The sequence below is a fragment of the Rhinolophus ferrumequinum genome, chromosome 2 (assembly GCF_004115265.2).
Source record: "Rhinolophus ferrumequinum isolate MPI-CBG mRhiFer1 chromosome 2, mRhiFer1_v1.p, whole genome shotgun sequence".
Taxonomy (NCBI): Eukaryota; Metazoa; Chordata; class Mammalia; order Chiroptera; family Rhinolophidae; genus Rhinolophus; species Rhinolophus ferrumequinum.
The window spans coordinates 48,795,580-48,815,456 of NC_046285.1; the positions used below are offsets into that span (position 1 = coordinate 48,795,580).

Below are 19,877 nucleotides of genomic sequence, written 5' to 3' on the forward strand. Positions count from 1 at the left end.
TCTACTCCCCCACCTCCCATCAGGATGAAGAGACGTTGTGTTTTTTCCAGCAGTGTTTCACGTGAGAATCTTCTAGACGTTCATAGATACAGGGTAAATTTCAGGTGGCATCATAGGAGCTGGAGCAAACGGGGCCAGTGGAAACCACGAGCGGATGGGCCTTATTCCTGGAGGAGGGGTTTTAGTACTCCACACAGAATACCCTGGGCCTCCAAACCACATTATACGATGTCTGGGAGGATTTTTCTTCCTCTTAGTTCCAGAGTTCTCATGGCTTAATAGAAGACCTGAAGCAGAGAGATTGACCTCTGGATGGTTGGCCCAAATGGCCAAAACATCCACCCAACTATGAAACCTGAGCAAGTCACTTCCTTCCTCTGGAATTTGCTGCCCTTGGCACTAAAATGAAGGATTAGGAAGAGTAAGCATTAACATTTCTTCAAGTTCAAGCACACTGTGTGTCTCTGAGGCAAGGTAGCATGACAGATACTGGCATCAAACAGATCAGATTCAAATACTGATTTTTACCTCTTCCTGGTGGCTGTAAGGAAGTTACTCAACCTCTCTGAGCCTCAGCTTTCTTAACAATAGGGTGGGATAATGATAGCAGCTACTCGTGAGTTTCACATGAGGAATAAATAAGATCACGCATATAAAATACTTAGCCTACATAGATTCTCATGCGCTCAATAAAATTAGCTTTTATCATTAATATATGTGTATGTCTCATTTTTATCAAAAACAGCTGCTTCAAGTTGCAGTAGTTTGGCTGTCCTTTTATATTTCTCTCCAACATGCGATTTTGAGCTCCTCCAGATTTAGAGTTCCCGCCCAGATCTGGCTGCTAGTCTGCTTGCTTACTGAACGTCACCACCTCCGCCCTCCTCCATATAATGGAGGAGCAGTCAGCACACAAGCTCTTTTCCACCCCAGGGCCTTTGCACAGACTTTCCCCCTCTGCCTGCATTGTTCTTTTTTATTTCCTTAAGTGCTCCTTCTCATAGTGTTGGTTTCTGCTTACATTGTCAGCTCCTCATAGTGGCCTGTCTGATGATCTGATAAGTTCTTAAGACTTACCACAATTTGCATTTATTCTCTTTACCTAGTGACTGTCTTGTGGCCATCTCTCCCCCTAGAATGTAGCTTTCATGTTTCTATCTTGTTCACATTTTTATCTCTAACACCTAGCAGTGGGCCTGCCACAAAGTAAGTGTTCAGTAAGTATTTGTTGGATGAATAAATTAATAGATAATATGATATATTTGTATGGCGCAATATTATTTATGCATCACCTTCATAACTAGGCTCCCGTTGTTAAGCCATATAATCTCTGTAAGGGATACAGAGATTGGTCATTCAGAGCCTGGCTGTAGTTCCCCACGTAGAGCACTTGCTGTGCAGAGTAAGCACAAGGTAATGACAGTACGTGGGAAGAGCCCTTTCCCCTGGGGGTTGGGGTAGGATGGGAGGGAAGGTAGCAGTGAGAGGAGACATCTTGGAGGAAGAGGCATGTGAGTTGAGCTTTGAAATGTAAGAAGTTATCCAGGCAAAGCTGGGGTTGGGTGGGCAAGCGCAAAGGCATAGAGGGATGAGAGGGCAAAGTCTAATACAAAATAGAGACCAATAAGGAGGTTAAGAGAAGTGTGGATAATATAATAGGCTGTACGTTTTAGTGAGAGGGAGAGGGCTCCGACAGAGGAGATAGGGAAGATCCTGGGGAGAAGGTAACCGTTGTATCCAGCCAGCCCTTTGGACGGACGGTAACGGGAGGTATCCAGGAGGGCTCCCTGATGTGGCTGGGATGGAATCCCGAGGGACATTCTGGGCTCCACTTGGCCAGGGCCTGGGGAGGTGCTGAGGGAGCAGATATTGGGAGGGAGTAGCACTTTGCTCCCCGAGGCCAGACCTGTAACCCAGGGTGAAGCCCTGGCCTGGGGTTGTCACCGACAGGTGCTCTGCCCTGCCGTCCAGGTCCCAGAGTGACCTTTGGCTTGAGGCACTGGTACCTTAATCCCTGCCCCCTAAACTAAGGCCATTGAAATTCTAATGTATGCAGTAGGGCTGGGTAGTAGTAGTAGCAGCTATGACAGGATGCAAATCCAAAGGTCCACAGGCAGACAGACCATGTGAGTGTGTGAATGAGCCAGGAGTGGTTTAAAGAATGGAGAGTTGGAGCTTCCTCCAAAGACAGTTGAAAGCCTTATAAACAACTGTGCCTAATAAAACGACTTTGGGGGATTGGGTTCAGTAGGGGCTGCTAGATTGTGATCTCTGCCAGGCATGGGGTCCACCAGGAGTGCAGAGAGTCTGTGGTGACATTTATTCATTGTTCTTTATCACTCCCCACTGAGGCCCTGTACCGGGCCCAATCAGACCTGCGGTAGCCCTAAGCTCAGTGGGTCAAGAAATGACTGGGAACATCAAATATAGCCAGGACCGCAGGGCACCCAGAGACACCCATGCCTTTCCTGGAAGTGTTACATGAGGTAGCCAGGGCAGGTCTATGATAAGAAGCAGAACCTCCACAGTGATTTCATAGCAAGTTGGAAGTGGAGGGGGAAGCCTGGGGGAAAGCAGCTCTCCAGCAGGCGTCTGGTTGAGCGCAAAAAGTTATATTGGGGAGGGCAGCAGCCAGGCCTGTAGGGAAAGCCTCCTGAGGCCAAGACAGGAGGAGTTCCTTTGCAAAAGAACTAGAAAAATCCCCTGCAAGGATAGAAACCCTCCCAAGTCTGTGTTTACAATAAATGACTCCATTCGCGAGGACACAAGGCTATGGAGAGAGAATCCACTAACACATTTGACAGGTTCCCGCAAAGCATAGCTGTTGGCTCTCCCTGCGAATGTTGTTCTCACTGTATTTCATTGTTGTGCTATGTGATACAGTTGTATGTTACCTGCTGCTTATTAATGCCCGTTCTAATCTGATTTAGACAGAGTGAGTCCTTATCATTAAAGTCTCACCAACAATACCTAAGAGAGTCTAGTGGTTGTCCTTGGATCACCTGGGGACACTCCTGGGCCCCATCCCAGACCGATTTTCATCAGCATGCCTGAAAGTCTTCCTCAAATCATCATTTTTAAATGAGTGTCCTACGTGATAAATAAAAGTCACTGAAGTTTAAGAAACACTGGCATAAAGTCGTGAAAATGCTTTTTTGAGAGAGCGCAGGCCCACCGAGTGCGAACAGCCCCAGTGACACGTAATGAACAAAACAATAAATGGTCTAGAACTGAGTACAAGAAATACCTGATCCATCATCCGGTCATTCAGTGTATGTTTATGTTCTGGGCCCAGAGCCCCCGAGGGTCTATGAAACAGTTCACAGCTCAGTTGGAAGAGATTGTAATTTATCACAAAGGGTGAGAAGCTGGCCAAGGGGGCCCAGGTCTCAAGCCCCATATGGGAAACCAGTGGGGCAGGGTCACCTCGCTGTGGCCACATTCTCCCTCTAAAGTAGGGAGGTTGGGAGGGTCACTCACTCTCCTTGCCCCTTCTCTGTGGATTTAAAGGCCTCTGCTCCAAGCTTCACCTTCCTGTGTCCCCATCCTCACCACACACAAAGCAAAATTCAGCTCCTGAAAATTTGATTTGGGCTAATACGTACCTTTTGAAAGATAAATTACCTAAAGGGCCAAGGAGGGTTACCTGTAAGTTATATTCCAGTGTAAATTGGTTTCTTCAAACTGATCCCCATCTGAGCACACTGAGAGGAGAAGACGTGTGGGGGTGTGGAGTCTTGGGGAGGAGGCAGGCGGGGGAGCCACTGTGGGGTTTGGGGGAGCCGCAAAGCAGCGTGCAGTACCCTGATCACTTCTGGAGTCAGGGAGACGCCAGGGGATGGCAGTGCCCCAGAGACAACCTCGATGACATTTCCTCCCCTCATGCCGGAGATCAGCTGGGAACGCGGCTTTGCTGCTGCAACCCAGTCCCCGTCCCAGCCCTCCACGGAAACTGCGCTGACAAGGGCACCGAGGCCTCTTCATTGCTAAACACAGCAGTTCTGCGCTCAGTGAATGGCCGGCCTCCCCGCAGCATTGAATACTAGTTCCTCCTTGAAATCCTCCCTGCCCTGATTTCCTTGACTTCATTTCTCTCCTGGTTTTCTCTAACCTCTCTGCATTTTTTCCTGGGGCTCATCCACTTTCTTCTCCCATCTCTTCAACATTGATATCCCATCAGTGTTCTGTCCTTGGCTCAGAAGATGGTTCTTTTCATCTTACTCGCTTGCTTGGGGTGATCTCACCCACTTCTGTGCCTATCTGCTGCCACTGTTCGTGGATTTATTCACTCAGCAAATGTAATTGAACACCTACTAGGTGCTCGGCACAGTATGATTCCCAGGTCAAAATGTGCAATCCGATATCTCTTATAATCTCCAGACGGTACATCTAATTACCTTCAGAATGTCATATATGTATGAAACATGTATCATTTATATTGACAGAATTATTCACAATACAATACTAAAATAACTCTTTCTTGAGACGGGTTCAGGTGCAGATGATACAGTGAGGGCATTCTCTTCGGGGAAAATTGTAAGGGAGTCAGGAGTTGGAGAACCAGTGGGGCAGGGGTCGGACTGAGCAAGGATGTGGTGTTAGTCTCCCAGAGACCGACCAGGGAGTGCGAGACTCTAATCAGAGCCTAATCAGAGTTGCTCTCCCTAACCCTCTGGGTGGGAGTGTAACCTCCCAGTATCTCTGGGAGAAGTGGAGCCCATCGGCCAAAGGCAAGTCTCCAGAGATGGTCGCAGGTGTAAGCTGATGGCTGCCACGCTGTTGGAGCTGGGGGCTGGGCAGGGTGCTCAGCAAAGGATCCCTGGATGGGACATCAGCCTTGTCTCCTACAGCAGCTAAGACTTCCGTAGTCCAGACTGTGTGTCTGGCACCCTAAGTGCTTTCTTTGTGTGCATTAACACACAGAACCTTTAAGATAACCCTGTAATGTGGTTACTATCATTCATGTTTTACAGCGAAGGAACAGAGGCATAGAGGTTAGAAGTAAGTTGCTCTGGTTCCTCAGTAAGCAGACAGTGGCTGGGCTTCAGACTGGGGAAGAGTGGTTCTAGATTCCATGCCCTTAACTGCTACCTCTACTTCCTCAGCACTGTATTCGCCATGGGGAGTCCGGCCCTGAAATGAACACAAAAATCCCTGCCCTTACTGAAGTTATTGTCTAGTGAGGGAAGATGGACAATAAATGCATAAGTGAAATGTAGGATCCAGATGGTAATAAGTGCTAAGGAGAAAAATAAATTAGGGTAGGGAGGTGAGAGTGCTAGGTGAGAGCTGTAGCTTTACATAGGGTGGCCCAAGGACGACTTCCCGTAGGAAGCATTTTAGCAAAGATCCAAAGGGGTGGTTTCTCTGTTCTGCTCTCCCCACTCCCTCTGGCTGACCCCTCTTTATTCTCCCTCCGCACAGCTCGGGGTGTTCTTTCCAAACCACTTGATCATCTTTCTTCCCTCAGTGACACCCTTCAGTGGTCCCCCAGTGCCCCCAGGATAAATCCAGCTTGCCTGCCACAGTATTAATATAAGACCCATCCTGATGTGGCACCTGCTTCTACCTCTGCTTCTTCTTTGGTGTCTGGGGCAAGAGTACAAATGGAAACCCACATACCCCACGTCTCAATACTGAAAGTTAATATAGCAAGCTAACTGTTAGGTGAAACATGTTCCAGCCTTCTATCTTGATAAATACATCTTCATAGCAACCCAGGAGGCCAACTTCAGATTTAGGTTTGTTGGACTCCTCTGATTTCCATGCCAGGATTTGGCAGCACAGGGATACCAGCCCTGTCACGTCCAGCACGACAGGACTTGTGGGAAGCAAGGAGGGCGGCACAAGGTTAAGAAAGACAGTAGACGAGAATAGTGTGCAAGCAGAGCCAAGGGACTGCAGCCTCAAGGACTGAGCCCCAAATCGGGCCAACGCATGGCTTTTATTAGTTCAGTGTGGAAGTAAAAGAAGTAAAGCTTGTCAATCTCAAGATCTGTGAATCCCATACATTACAATGGAAACTGATTCAAGCCAATCACCCTTGCCTGCAGGCACCTGAACCCTAAGTCTCAGGATAAATACTTCCCCAAGGGGCAAAACCTTTATGCATATAAATAGATGGAGAGCACCTCATTGAGTCACTTCCCCTGCAGGTCGTGGGAAGGAATGCAGCCACAGAGGCAGAGGCTCTCCTTAGCCGGGGGAAGGTGGGGGGCTGTGCCACCTCTATGAACTCCGTGGGTTCTCCTGTCGGCCCCCACTCGACTGTGCCTGGCTTGAGTTGTTCCCTGCTCCCGCCCCCTCCCGTGGGGAATCTTACTCATCATTGGCTGACCAGCCATCTTTCTGGGGCCAAACAGGGAGACATAAGGTGCAAGCACAAAGGTGAAGCAGAGTCCCTGAAAGGATCCATCTCACAGACTCTCCTTGCTTTAGGGGCTGGTACGAGGAGACAGACGTGTAGGCTGCTGCGTGGCAACACAGCCTGTGGGCCATTCTCTGCCTCCCTTCTCTGCCCACTCCCCAGCTCCGTCTCCCTCTGTGGAGGGCCTCGTGCATGCATGTTCTAGCCACACGCCTGTGAACAACAGCCCTTTGCCACCCGCAGGCCTAGGGGTGCTCAGACTGGTGGTGTTACTTGCCTTGGGGGATTGCACCTGGAAAACCAGTACACATGGGCCCAGAAAATAGGCTAAGGGTCCTTTGGGCAGAGATTTTTAGGGTTGCAGGTACTAGGAGCTTGGTCTATGAGGGAGTTGGAGGTGCAGCATGTACACTATCTGGGCAGGTCTCGTTGGTCCTGGGGTGGGGTTGGGGGTGGAGGGGTGTATAAGAAGGTGATCAGAGCCTGGGACAGGGCTCTCCAAAGCAGTCAGAGCAGCTCTCTGCCATCAGTCACTCTTCCTCTTACCCACGTGCCTAAACCGAAGTGAACTGCTTGAACTTTCTCAATATGCCCTGCTCAGTTGCTTCTGGGATCTTGTGATTTTGGCGTACAGGCTACAGAATGGAGGTCATTCACTTGGACTCTTTGTCGTCATTTTCCTCATCTCCTGTGAGCTCCCTGACCTAACCCCCTCGTGGCTGACCCTTAAACCCCACGCCCAATGACAAAAGCACCCCACATAGTGGCGATGTGGTGGGGTGTAGTATAATTTAGTGACCTGAGTGTGGGCTTTCCACTCAGCAGTCCTGGTTTTGATTATTCACCTAGCCACTCGCAAGTCATGTGACCTTCCGCAGATGCTGCGCCTCCATTTCACCATCTCTTATATGGAGATGACCACACCAAGTTTACAAGGCGTTGTGAGGATAAAATGAAATATCATATATCCAATGTTCAGCCATGGTCCCTGGCATTCTTTTTCCTTCCCCAGCTCCACTCCGCTCCTTACTTGAAACCAAACAAAGCTTCTTGAGAGATGAGGCTGTTTCACAGAAACGTGCCAGTTGGATTAGCTGTCAGCTCCTGGCCCTCGTTCCCCATCTCCGGGGTTAGCGACAACTTCCTAGAGAATATTGGTATCTGATCTCTATGTGAGTTGTCAGAAGTGATTAGGTGACAATGTGTAACCTGTTACTGACCACCATATTTCGATGCTGGGGTAGTCAAGCTCCAGCTCTTGGCAGCAAGACTCTGTCTTGTTAGGGATGGAGATTCCTCATGTCAGCACAGTTACAGGGATGGGGTAACAGGGTTGGGGCCCGAGGAGCAGGGACAAGGAAGCGGGTCACCTCGAAGGCAGAGCAAGACCCACCGGTACCTTGCACTGCCTGCGCCACATGGGTCAAGCTGAACGAAAGGAAGCTCAATGAGGAAAGCCATGGAATCCCAGTGGGAAAGTGGATAAAAGAACTAGCAGGCAAGTCAGAGGAAATACTTCCAGGCCAATACGCTATAACTTGTAGTAATGAGAGAAATGCAAATTTAAATGGAACACAGTATTTTTCCCAGAACATGGGCAGAGATTCAGTGACCAGTGCTGAAGAGGGTGCAGTAAGGGCACGGGCACTCATGCTTTGCCGGTAGACATGTAAGTTGATATGCCTTTCTGCAAAGCGGTCATGAGCGTGACTAAATACATGATGGTATAGCTAGCTATAAGATGGACTATGTGCCATTAAATGGAACAGTTCAAAGAAATGTTAGACAAGAGAAAAAACCCTGTGAGACAGGGAAGAACAGCACACTCCATGGAATTGCATTGCACATACACAAATTGCACACACGAAAAGGAAGGGAATAGGCCAGATATTATAAATTCTTATCATGGGCATCTCTTATATAGTTCTTTGAGTATTTTAACTTTTTGATAATCAGCAGGTCTTTCTTTTATAATGGGAAAGAAATTCTGTAATTTAAGAAAACGTCATCTTGCTTTCAGACAATAGGGCAGAGAAATTTATAGACGTCTCTTGCCACTTGTTGATTCAAGTGTCAGAGAAGGAGAAGTGGTAGCTCCTTTCCTTTGGGATGCAGAATTTGGGGGGAAATAAAAGACGCAGCTTTCTTTCTCTGCTGAGCCTAGTCCTTTGTACCAACGAGAAGAAATGGGGAGTTTCCCCATCTAACTGGGAGGCCTGAGGCAGCTGACTTAAGCTTGAGACCTTCGCAGTCACAGGGACTGTAGTCTCTTCCCCAGGCTGTGACATTCTCATGGCTGTTGAGATTTGAGAAGGAAGCCTGACAAGAGATTTTGTTTCCATTTGTGGCTGGAATCTTCCCATTGTGGACTTAGCCTCCAGTAGCTGGAAGCGATTGATATGGGGAGGTGCACGTCTGTGGGTCGTGTAACATGCACAGTGGTTTAAGCAAGTACAAGCTGGGGACTGGGAAATTACGTGCAAGACCCTCAGGAAGTGCTACGCCATTGTTTATGTAAAACCGTGAGGTAACCGAAGTCTATTTTGAGTTATAAAATAAAGAGCTAGGTTAAATAAGCCACGAAGAAGAGAAGACCCCCTAACTACCAACACATAAAACTTTCTCCCAAACTGAGATGTTATAATTATCTTGACCTTCCTTTTTTTCCTTTTGATTTTTGTAGTGAAAGTCCAAGTGTTTAAATAAACTTTGCTACTTAATAAGTTATATAAAAGCATCTGGATTCACTTAGCCTGCTTGTCTTCTGGTTTTCAAGATGGCCACTGTCACTTCATCTGTCCTTGATTTTAGGAGCTTTCCCTCTTTTCCTGAATCGTGCTTTTTTACACCATGACTCTGGTCATGAAAGTACATGAGACAGTACATGTCTCTGCCTTTCTAATCAGGCCCACCCGAGGCTATCTATGAAATCAGCATGACTCAACAACCTGATTTTTTATAACTTGACATAAGCATACCATTGGATCTATGAGTAACACATCTTAAATACAGTGGTGGTAAAGCTATATTAGTAATACTTTGTGTACCATCTCTTATCAATTGATAAAATCTGCCTAGAATCTTTATTGAAAGAGGTTGTTTGGTCCAGTTTGGGTTCAGTGGTGAAGAGTGCCAGTGACTGCCATTGATGTGGGCATGGGGACGGGCCCCGCTCTTGCCAGGGACTTCTCATCTCAGATTTCAGGGCCACAGGATCGCTGTGATTAGAGAGCTTGTATTCAAATGGGAAAAACACGATTCCTCCCAGGACCAAGAGAAACAAAAATTCAATGTAAAATCAGACATAATTGTGAATAACCCCAAAAGTAAACATCCCAAGAAGTGTGAATGACCGTATTTGGAAGGCCCGCTTATTTGCTAAGTGCTAGGAGAAGGAGAATGCCCTTAGTCGGAGGGGGTGAATCTGGAAAGCTTTTTGGGGCAGTGCATTTTGACATGGATGGGAAGGCGGCCAGGAGACCTGGCATGAAGTTGGAAGGGTGGCCCAGAGTAAAGGAATGCAGATTTCCGGATGCTTTTTGACTGTGTATTGAAAGTCTCTGAGTGACCGTGCCTGACCTCTGACTTCCCACAGTGAGGACGTGTGCAAACGTGGCTTCACCGTCATCATCGACATGCGGGGCTCCAAGTGGGACCTCATCAAGCCCCTCCTCAAAACCCTGCAGGAAGCCTTTCCTGCCGAGATTCATGTGGCCCTCATCATCAAACCCGACAACTTCTGGCAGAAGCAGAAGACCAACTTTGGCAGCTCCAAATTCATCTTTGAGGTGAGCCAGACTTCTCTCTTAGCACCCACACATTTCTCAGCCTTTCTCCATCTATCCTATGACACACATGTCTGGAACTGGTATTTCAGGATTTCTTGGCTACTGTGGCCTTACTAATTAGAGTCTGGGGAGGAAAAAGAGGATCGTGAGATTGTTCCAGTCCCGTGTACTGTTAGGACAATTGTTTCTGGAGGCAACTTTGTAATTTGGGTCAAATGCCTTAAAAAGAATTTATATCCTGCCTTTTAAAAGAATTTATATCCACTGATCTAGCAATTCTTCTCCTAGGAAAATGTTTTTAATATAAAAAGTAAACAAAAAACTTTTTGAAAACCTAATAATAATTGTAAACAAATACCTACAAGGATGGTCATTACCATGTTTTTGCAATAATATACACACATATGTGTACACAGATATGCGTATATGTCCATACACGTGTATCTAGTTTGTATCCTGACTTAATTTTGATGACATTAATACACAAATACTATGAAAGCATTAAAAACCATGTTTAGTTATATGTCAATTATAGCTCAATAAAAAGTATTTAGAAAAATAGTGCCATTGAAAAATGCTCATGATATATTGTTCTAAAAAGGCATTGATAAAACAATATGGGAGTATAATCTGAAATTTCTCTTTTTAGTATATAGAAGGCAGAGACAAACATGAAAATATTAGCGGTACATTATTAGAGGTGGCTGGATTACCGGTGATTTTGATTTTCTTTGTGCTTTTCATTTTCCTTTGAGAATTATGCCTTACTTTTATTCTCAGGGAAAACATGTTATGTTTTAACAAGATTTTTTTTTTAGAGGACTCTGTGTCCCCTGAGAATTTTGAATAACACATCGGATTAAATCAATGATTTAGGAGCTTTTGTTCCAGCCAAATCTGAGCTGTTCCCCTTTCTCGGGGTTGTAGCCCTCATCTGCATCGGATGGTCCTTGTACACATGTGTATGTGGGAAAGAAAGGCAGGGATGCTCTGAAACTTGCAGCAACTTCGCGTTCCAGACCCTTCCCCCACAGGACCAGGAGTGTGTGTGTGTGTGTGTGTGTGTGTGTGTGTGTGTGTGTGTGGCGGGGGCGGGGGGGGGGGTGGCCCCAATACCTGCCGTCTGAGCACAACCACCCGACCACCTTAGTGAGGCAGTCTCACTCTGTGTAAATAATATAAAAAGATTTTGACTCGGTCTAAAAACAGTCATACTCTGCCAGCACCCCAGCCAGCATGAGCAGTCCTGTAGGGAAATGCTGTTTGTATTTTTGGTTTGTTTATGCAGAGGCGGTGGTGACAACAAGCCTATATATTTATGACCTGAAAAGACTGAAAATAATCTTTCCAACAAGTCCTGAAACTTTTGCTTCAGCGTAACTGGCCCAGCACTTCCCATCTCCCTTCACCCAAGTTAAGTAAGCTTGCCTCTGTCTCCTAAACAACAAAAAGTACAGGAGAGAGAACTGGAGGCCTCCCCTTCAGAAGAATATTTATAAAGCTGTACCTTACAGACTGCCAATGAAATACCTACTGCAGACCGTAAGTACAGGCTTGTGCAGTAGCAGATACTTAATGAATAATTGGTGAATATAATCATGGGAGACCTGGATGTGGTAAATTTTGAGCCGGATTTGAAGGGGGAAGTGCCCTAGAGCAGGACTGCTTGGAGTTCAGGCCAGAGTCCCTAGGGGATCTTGTTGAATGTAGATTCTAATTCGGCAGAATAGGGATAGGTCTGAGATGCTGCATTTCTGACAAGCTCCCAGGTGGTCTTAATGCTGCTGGTCCAAAGGCCATGCTTTGAGGAGCAGGATCTGCGTCGTTTAGCAGAGGTTTGTGCCGCTGGATGCACATTGGAATCACCTGGGGAGCTTTTAAAAACCACCAACGCCCAAACTCCAGTCTAGGCCAGCTAAATCAGAGAACGGCAACCCAGGGCACCTTGGGATGGGGCTGAGGCCTCCCCCCAGCTGGAGGCAGGAAGATAGGCTCAGATTTTCACAGCCCAGGATCTGACCCACCTTGCTTAATCCAGCTGTGATGATGGGCCTGGCTGGGTTTTCAAGATACAGAGAACTAGACCCCCAGGCACTGGGTCTATTTTTCCTTCCAGCGTCTCCTGCTTCTAGCATCTGAAGCCCTTCTGTGGTAGACTGCGGGGGTTGGGGGAGGAAGATAAGGGCAGCTAAGACATAAAGGCAGCCTTTCCTGGAATGGCAAATGGTGGGCAGGTAGAAAGGCTTTTTGAGCCAGTCAGCCAGTGTGTTGAAACTGCTGACCCTGGCTGATTTGTGACTCCTGTCCAGCGGGCCACGTGCTTTCCCTTGGCTTTTTCCTAGGCAGGCTGTGGTCATTATTCTGTGGACTTAGCTGGCCTCTCCCCTTGACTATCTCTCCTCTTGCCGACCGCTGCCTTGGTCTCACCCCCACTCACCCCACGTCCCTGAGTCTCCGTCTGTGTGTCTGCCCTTCCAGACGAGCATGGTGTCGGTGGAGGGCCTCACGAAGCTGGTGGACCCCTCCCAGCTGACCGAGGAGTTCGATGGCTCCCTGGACTACAACCACGAGGAGTGGATCGAGCTGCGGCTCTCCCTGGAGGAGTTCTTCAACAGCGCCGTGCACCTGCTCTCGCGCCTGGAGGACCTGCAGGAGATGCTGGCCCGGAAGGAGTTCCCCGTGGACGTGGAGGGCTCTCGGCGGCTCATCGAGGAGCACACGCAGCTCAAGAAGAAGGTGCTGAAGGCCCCAGTGGAAGAGCTGGACCGGGAGGGGCAGCGGCTGCTGCAGTGCATCCGCTGCAGTGACGGCTTCTCGGGCCGTAACTGCATCCCGGGCAGCGCCGACTTCCAGAGCCTGGTGCCCAAAATCACCAGCCTCCTGGACAAGCTGCACTCCACCCGGCAGCACCTGCACCAGATGTGGCACGTGCGCAAGCTCAAGCTGGACCAGTGCTTCCAGCTGCGGCTCTTTGAGCAGGACGCCGAGAAGGTAGGAGGGAAGCCAGCCCACCTGGGGCTGGGATGGTGGGGGGCGTAGCTTTTTAGGGAAACCGATAGAGGCTGCTAGTCCAACTTTCTGATTAATGGTAATACTTTGTGTGGAAAGCTTTCCAAAAAATGTGCTGACCGATTTTAGCTGGCATGCATTTCAGTCTTATATTTGGCCATTGATCACTGACTGCTTAAAGCTCCCCTTCTATAGTGTTAGTTATGCACCAGGCACTGTTCTAAGCACCGTGGAAGTTAACTCACTTTAATCCTCTCAAGTCCTATGAGGCAGGTATATTGTCATCATCCCATTTTACAGATGAAGAAACTGAGAGGCTAAATAACTTGACCAAACTAGGAAGTGCAGTGCGGCTTCAGAGTCCATGCTTTTCCCCGCGCTGTTGCAGACTGCCCCTCTCAGGACGTGCAGTGAGTGGTTCAAGCCAGCTGAGCAACAGAAATAACAATATATTACCAGCCACGGTAACACCACACGACGTAGTGATTACTGCCGTGCAGTGAACTTGACTATGACAGAGCATTGCACACGGAACCTTATTTAATCTGCACAGCTCTTTGATCCTTTGAGGTGGGTGGTGCTGTCCCTGCTGAAGCTCAAGGAAATGGGTGCTCCTTGATCTTGGGGCTACAGTGTGAGACTTGATGTATGAATCCAGCATTTCTCAGTTTGAAGTGCCAGGCTTTTCCTGCCATGTCACGTCTTTCTGAAGGTTTTTCCTTAGCTGCTCAGCACTTAAGCAAGACCCCATTTTTCCCAGCAGTGAATTTTCAAAGCTTTCCCCTTATCGGGGGAGAAAGTGAGAAAGAAAAATATCATATAATGCCTCTTTGCTAGGGACACAAAAGTATCTTTTCTAGGTTCTCTCCAAGCTAAAAAAGAGAATTTGCTGTTAGATGTGCTTTAGGAGGAGTGAAAAGGACTCTCCGCCTTATCCGTTTTCTGAAAATGTGTTTAAGTGCCCCACAGTACTGTTAGGAATACCCTGACATCTCTTAGCAGCCTGTGAATTTTACAGACTGACTGCATCTCATGTAATGGTCTTGTGTCTTTTAAGAGCCCACATTGAAAATGTCTCTAAGTATTTTTGAGTGATGAAATCAGGGTACAAAACTCTATGTAATGGTGATCCCAATTTGTGTCAGAGTGGCAGCATAGGTATAACTGGAAGAAAATTCACCACACTATTTATTAATTGTTTTGATTTCTAGGGGCCAGGCTTATGGTTGATTTTAATTTCTCTGTGTAAATGTCATGTGTTTTCCAATCTTTTATCATTTATAATCAGAAGAAAATCAACAGATGCAATTTTTGAAGCATGCACACCCCCGTTCTACAACAGAACTTTTGGATATCATTTAAGCCAGTTTTTGTGAGAGACATGGAAAGGGGTTTCTCGCACAACATTAGGGGTTGCGCAAGTTTTCCCTGACCTTCCTGAGGGCCATTTTGTGTGACCCTGACCTGCTCTGGGAGGGGCCACTTGGACTGCAGAATCCTGCCGCTGGTCACCAAGTGATCAGGTCAGGAGACATCAGATCAGGAGCCAACTGCTCTGTGAAGCCAGAAGCAGGCTTTTTTCCTGTGGAAATGTCTGCAACAGCTCCTTTTTACTTAGGGTGTCTTCTGCTCTGGGGCAAGGACTGTGCTTTGCACCCTGGCCTGGATGTGCATTTCACTGAGCCCGGGACAGAAAGGAGTCAGGGGACTTCGTCTGCCTGGATATGATTTATTAGAGTTTGAGGCAGTTCATAGCATCCCTGAAGCTCAAGAACATGGGAAGACTGCAGAGGGCACAGATAGTGCCTGTCTCAAAGACAAAGCAAAACACCGTACCTGAGCCCCAGAGGATGCCGGGGAGGAAAGGCTGACCTTCTGGTCAGGCAGGTGCCAGCCACCCAGGCAGTCACTGCTGCCTCACATACATCCTCTCAGTCCGTGCCCACAGGAAGCACATGGTATATTATTATTCCCATTTTACAGATGAGGAAAGGGAAGCTCAGAGAGACAAAGCGGCTGGCCCAAGAGCACACTGCCGATTAGACAGAGCCAGTACTTTTTCTGCTCCAAAGCCCATCCAAGTTCTCGCCCAATAACCCCACTGTCCTCTGCTTCTAGGACCTGCCTCGCTACCACTGAGCACTGCTTGTGAGCCCCTGCGCCCCAGTCCATGCCCTGACGACTCTAGGGAGACTCTCAAATCCCACCTCCTCCTAACGCTCACGCAACAGCAGGGGCTCTTCACCTTTCTGTGCTGTGGACCCCTTCGGTCTGGAGAAGCCTGTGGACCCCTTTTCAAAGGATTAGAGTTGTAAATGTACCACATAAGATGTATGGGCTTGGAAAATAATTATTGAAATACAGTTACTGGTTTTTAAAAATACCATGTACTTCTTTAGGAACATGCTGAATAACAACTACACTTGAAGCCTCACAACTGCCGTCATTTTGAAGTGGTGATGAGCACAAGTGATATCTTAGGGCAACACCCTGATGTGATGTGACGTGACGTGTATGTGTCTGTTGATGTCAGAGATATAACAGTCATGTAGTCTGTTGCCGACATGCATAAGGGAGGAGAATGTTACATTTCAGTTAGCGGTTAGTGAAAATAAAGGTATATTTTTTTCCCTGTCCAAGTACACAATCCCCGAATTCGACGCACGGACTCCTAAGTTTAGGGTCCCTGTTCTTTGGTGTGTTCATACCTTAAAAAGAAATGTGTGTGCATGCATATGTGTGCACGGAGGTGTGGTGTGTGTGCATCTGTGTGTGTGCATCAAACACAAAACGGAGGGAGTGAAAGGATGATGGGAAGTGAGCCGCCCAGGCGTATTTTGATACTGAGTCAGGGGTGAACCTGCTGCTCGGGCTTGACCCAGCTGCCACAGAAAATGTGCTGGGTGTGGGGCACAGGGGAAGGACCGTCCTCTTAAGTTGCTTCAAGATTAATTTAAAATATCTGTGCAGAACTAAGTGCCTCAGCCTTCGACTTATTTGGTGTTTTTGAAAGGGGGTGAGGAGGGTGGTGGTTTGGGGGAGGGGGGTGTGTTTGCAGATCCACATCTAAACAAGGGCCTGAGGAAATAGTTACTGCGTGAGCCACGTCGGAGCCTCTTTTCTGTGGGAGGCTTGTCAGAGGCCTCTGGTTCCAGATCTGGGAAGCTCTTGGCAATCGGAGGAGTCTGGTCACCTCCCAGCTTCTATTTTTGTAAGGAGGTGGGCACAGGGTCTCCCCGGGGCCCTGTGGGGTGACAGCTTGTTTCTTAGGGCTTGAATAATGGGTGGGACTCCCCCTGTACCAGCTGGCCTTGGAGAAGGAAGCCACCGCTGACCACCTGCCCTTGACCTCTGTGATGAACCCCTGCATTCATCTTGGGGGTGGTGGGGCGGGAGCCATTCTCTCTCCCAGTTAAGCATTTAGGGAAGAGGAACTCTTGTGCCGATGATTCATAAAGCAGGCCACCCATTTATTTAATGAACTTCTGCTGACCAGCTGTCACGAGCCCAAAACAAGGCACTTGGATAAAGATGCGTAGGCCCGAATATTTGCCCCGGAGTAGCAAGCTGTCATAAACGCCTATTTATTATTATTTATGTCTGTTGTGTGCACCTCACTGTCCTAGGCACAGCCTCTGTGATTGGGGAGTTTTCAGAGAAGAGGGTATATCGTAGCTCGGGAATGACAGGAAAGCCTTCCTGAGCAAGTTGGGGGAGGGCTGGGTAATCCAGAGGTGATGTAAGTAACACACAGTGCACCTTGCTGGGAGAGGAACAGTGCCCGGGGCCTGGGGCCCTCTGGTCTGTCACTAATGGGCCTGTCCTCCACTGTGTCCACAGAGCACAGGCCGGGTCGCTCCTCATTAGCCAGGCGCAGATGACGGCTCTTTGCAGCCCGCTTCCCCAGCCAGCTGCCCCCTCAGCTGCAGTGAAGCCTGTGTGATGGAAGGGTCTGCCCTGTAATCACATGCCATTACCATACGGAAAGGAGGCCTCGGCCCCATTAGCGGGCAGTCTGTGGTATTAAGGGTCATTACCTAGACTCATTGTAGGTGTCCCCTTGGAAAAGGGACGATGCTCCCTAGTCCCCCTCCCCTCTCCTGGGTGCCAAGACTACTGTAGAATACAACAAGAAAAGACCCTGAGCTAGAAAAGTCGACCGCCCGTGCCCTGGGGGAAACCCAGCCTTGTCATCCTGCTGACGGCCGCGTGACCTCATCTGTGATGCCCTTCTGTGTGCTGATGCCGACGGCGAGTATGAGAAAATACTGAAGCCGCGGCACCCCCAGTTCTGATCCAGGGAAGGCCCACCGTCTTCCAGGCTTTATCGGCAAGAAGTGCTGAGAAGGGCTGCAGTGCGTAACTAGACTTAACTGATGGAGAAACCTTTGTCTACTTCGCTTCTGGATAAAGGAAGCTATACTGATGTCTACCCAGGAGGCCCATACGCAGTCTTGCCCAAAGCCGTTCCACAAAGGAGGAGTATATTCCTACTTCCTGTGGGAGAATCCCCCGACGAGTGGACAAAGCTACCCAGTGGGCTTCCAGTATTGGGTTGATACTTATTATTGGTTTATGCAGCATGTTGCGCTTGCGTCGTGTGTAAACCTGTGCTTGGGACACGCCCAAGACAAGATCTTTATCGCCACGTTTGGGAGGATAAGTAGGTGCCCACCCCCTCCATGACCAAGGTATCTGCCCGCAGAAGACTCATTGCTTAGAGGAGACTCACTGGCTCCCCAGCCTGCCCTCACCACACCACCTGTGGGAAAGCTCCCTTTGAAGACCCTCATTTTAAATGCCTTCCTGCATACTCATTCGTACAGCGGGGAGATTCTGTTCACCCATGGGTGCCATGTTTATGTTGAAAATGGAACTGTGTGGGTGGGGATTTGGATTTGTCCTGGGGTGCCCCTTACCAGTAGGGAGACCTTAGGTATACTGCTAACCTCTGACCCCCGATTCTGTTCCCATGAAATAAAGGTGAAGCATCTGGGCTAGCTCAGTGGCTTTTGACGTGTCTTCTGCCTCCACATGCACTGCTCTCACGTACAATACTCTCTCTTTGTGAAAATGTCTTTCAATGGGAGAAGTGGGGTGGCGGAGCATGTGTGTTATCTTGGTAGTGGTGGCAGTGGCCATGGTTGTAGAGAACAGGCTCGTAAGGGGACGTGTCAGCATCTCCAGAGTAGTTTGATAAAGATCCCCAGCCACCCCAACCCGAATGTGCTTGCCATCCCTCCTCCTGTGCGACGTGTAGCACTAAGTGATACCAAAGCCCCTTTATAGCGCAACAATTCTATAACAACTGTTGCCTTTTTGCTATTCATTCTCCCCTTGCTATGTCTACAGGCGGTTCTTTTCTCTTTAGGGTTGCACCTTTGGGGAGGATGGAAAATAAGAGACTTTTCTCAGCAAATAGAACCATAACCTGTTAAGTTCTTTTCCTGCTTTAAAAAAAAAAAAAAAATTGGCCAAGCTGCTGCCCAGGGTCCTTACGAGAAGCCAGTGGGAAGCTGTATGTGGAAATGTCCAGCACGGCGCCTCACCCCGCGTAGCTACTTCCTAGGCATCGGCTTTCCTTCCTTACCCCTCCACTGTTTTAATCACAATGTGCTCTTCAGTCACCCAACACCTGCTGAGACCGTGCAGCGTGTCACTGATGCTCTCTCCCTCATGAACTTGCTCCAAATAATTTTCAGTGGTCCCTAATGGAACAAAATCAAGAATTAAGCTTGGAGAGAAGTTAGCAATTGTGATGTAGGTTCACGGGGGCCCCCAAAGATCACTAGATTGTGTGGTGCCCCTGGGTGAGGGATAAGAGAGAAGCACCCAGATCAAATTGTGGTCATATCTGATGGATCAGGGTTGGGGAAGATGCCACAGTGAAAGGTCGCTGGAATAACAATGTCTGTCCTTGAAGCAGCCCCAGAGGGAAGCCATTCTCCCCAGGGAGATGTGATCGCCCCTCCCCATGCATCTTCTACATCTGAGACTCTTGTCACCTTCTGCTTTGCATTATAGGTAGGAGCATGTTTGTCTTCCTGAAAACATGGGGCCAGAAACACTTCCTACAGTCCATCCAAGAAATATGCCTGTGCATTTTGATATTCTTGAAAGTGTGTGCAAACAAAGTAACGTTACTTTCACGCTACTACTCACCATGAGGAAATATTTATGGGGCCCATTGGGTCAAGGGCATCGCAGTAGACAGCAGGGTACTGTGCTGAGGGTTACGTGCTTATCGTTTTGCTGTTTGTATGTCCTGTTAACCACCTTAGTAATTCAGGACGTCCCTAGGATGCCCTGTCATTGGGCAAAGGATCCACTGCAGTTTCCTGCTCTCTCCCTCCAAGGGATAAACTGTTCTGATCATGCCCTCAGGCCAAACGTAGGACCCTGGGCTGAGGAGAGCCAGTGGGGCCAGCTGTGGAGAAATTGTACTGCCTGGTCTGTCCTCCCTGCCGGACACTGGCCACTGCTGCTTCTCTTCACTGCAGCTGCAACCCGAGGCCTCTTAAGCCAGTTGTGAGCCTGATCCCACCGTCACTTGTCAAACTGAAGTGCCATTGTAGGAATTACAATACATTACATTTTTTTGAATGTTGGGTTTTAAAGTATTCTCACACCCTTAACCTTAGAGATATTCTGGTCCAGCCCTTCCTGTTACGTAGAAAACTTTGATCCAGAAGCAGGGACCCACCCACAGTCAT

At 48.3% G+C, this 19,877-nt stretch overlaps 1 protein-coding gene across 19 annotated transcripts in view; it reads left to right on the top strand.

Moving 5' to 3' along the window:
• The window catches only part of KALRN (kalirin RhoGEF kinase), a 615,365-nt gene that overhangs the window by 206,606 nt on the left and 388,882 nt on the right, over window positions 1–19,877 (top strand). For all 19 annotated transcript variants that reach the window (XM_033132405.1, XM_033132467.1, XM_033132483.1 and 16 more), the window contains exons 4-5: window positions 9,963–10,155; window positions 12,634–13,146. In XM_033132405.1, the coding sequence (XP_032988296.1) occupies window positions 9,963–10,155; window positions 12,634–13,146 (706 nt within the window). The remainder of the gene's footprint in view (window positions 1–9,962; window positions 10,156–12,633; window positions 13,147–19,877) is intronic.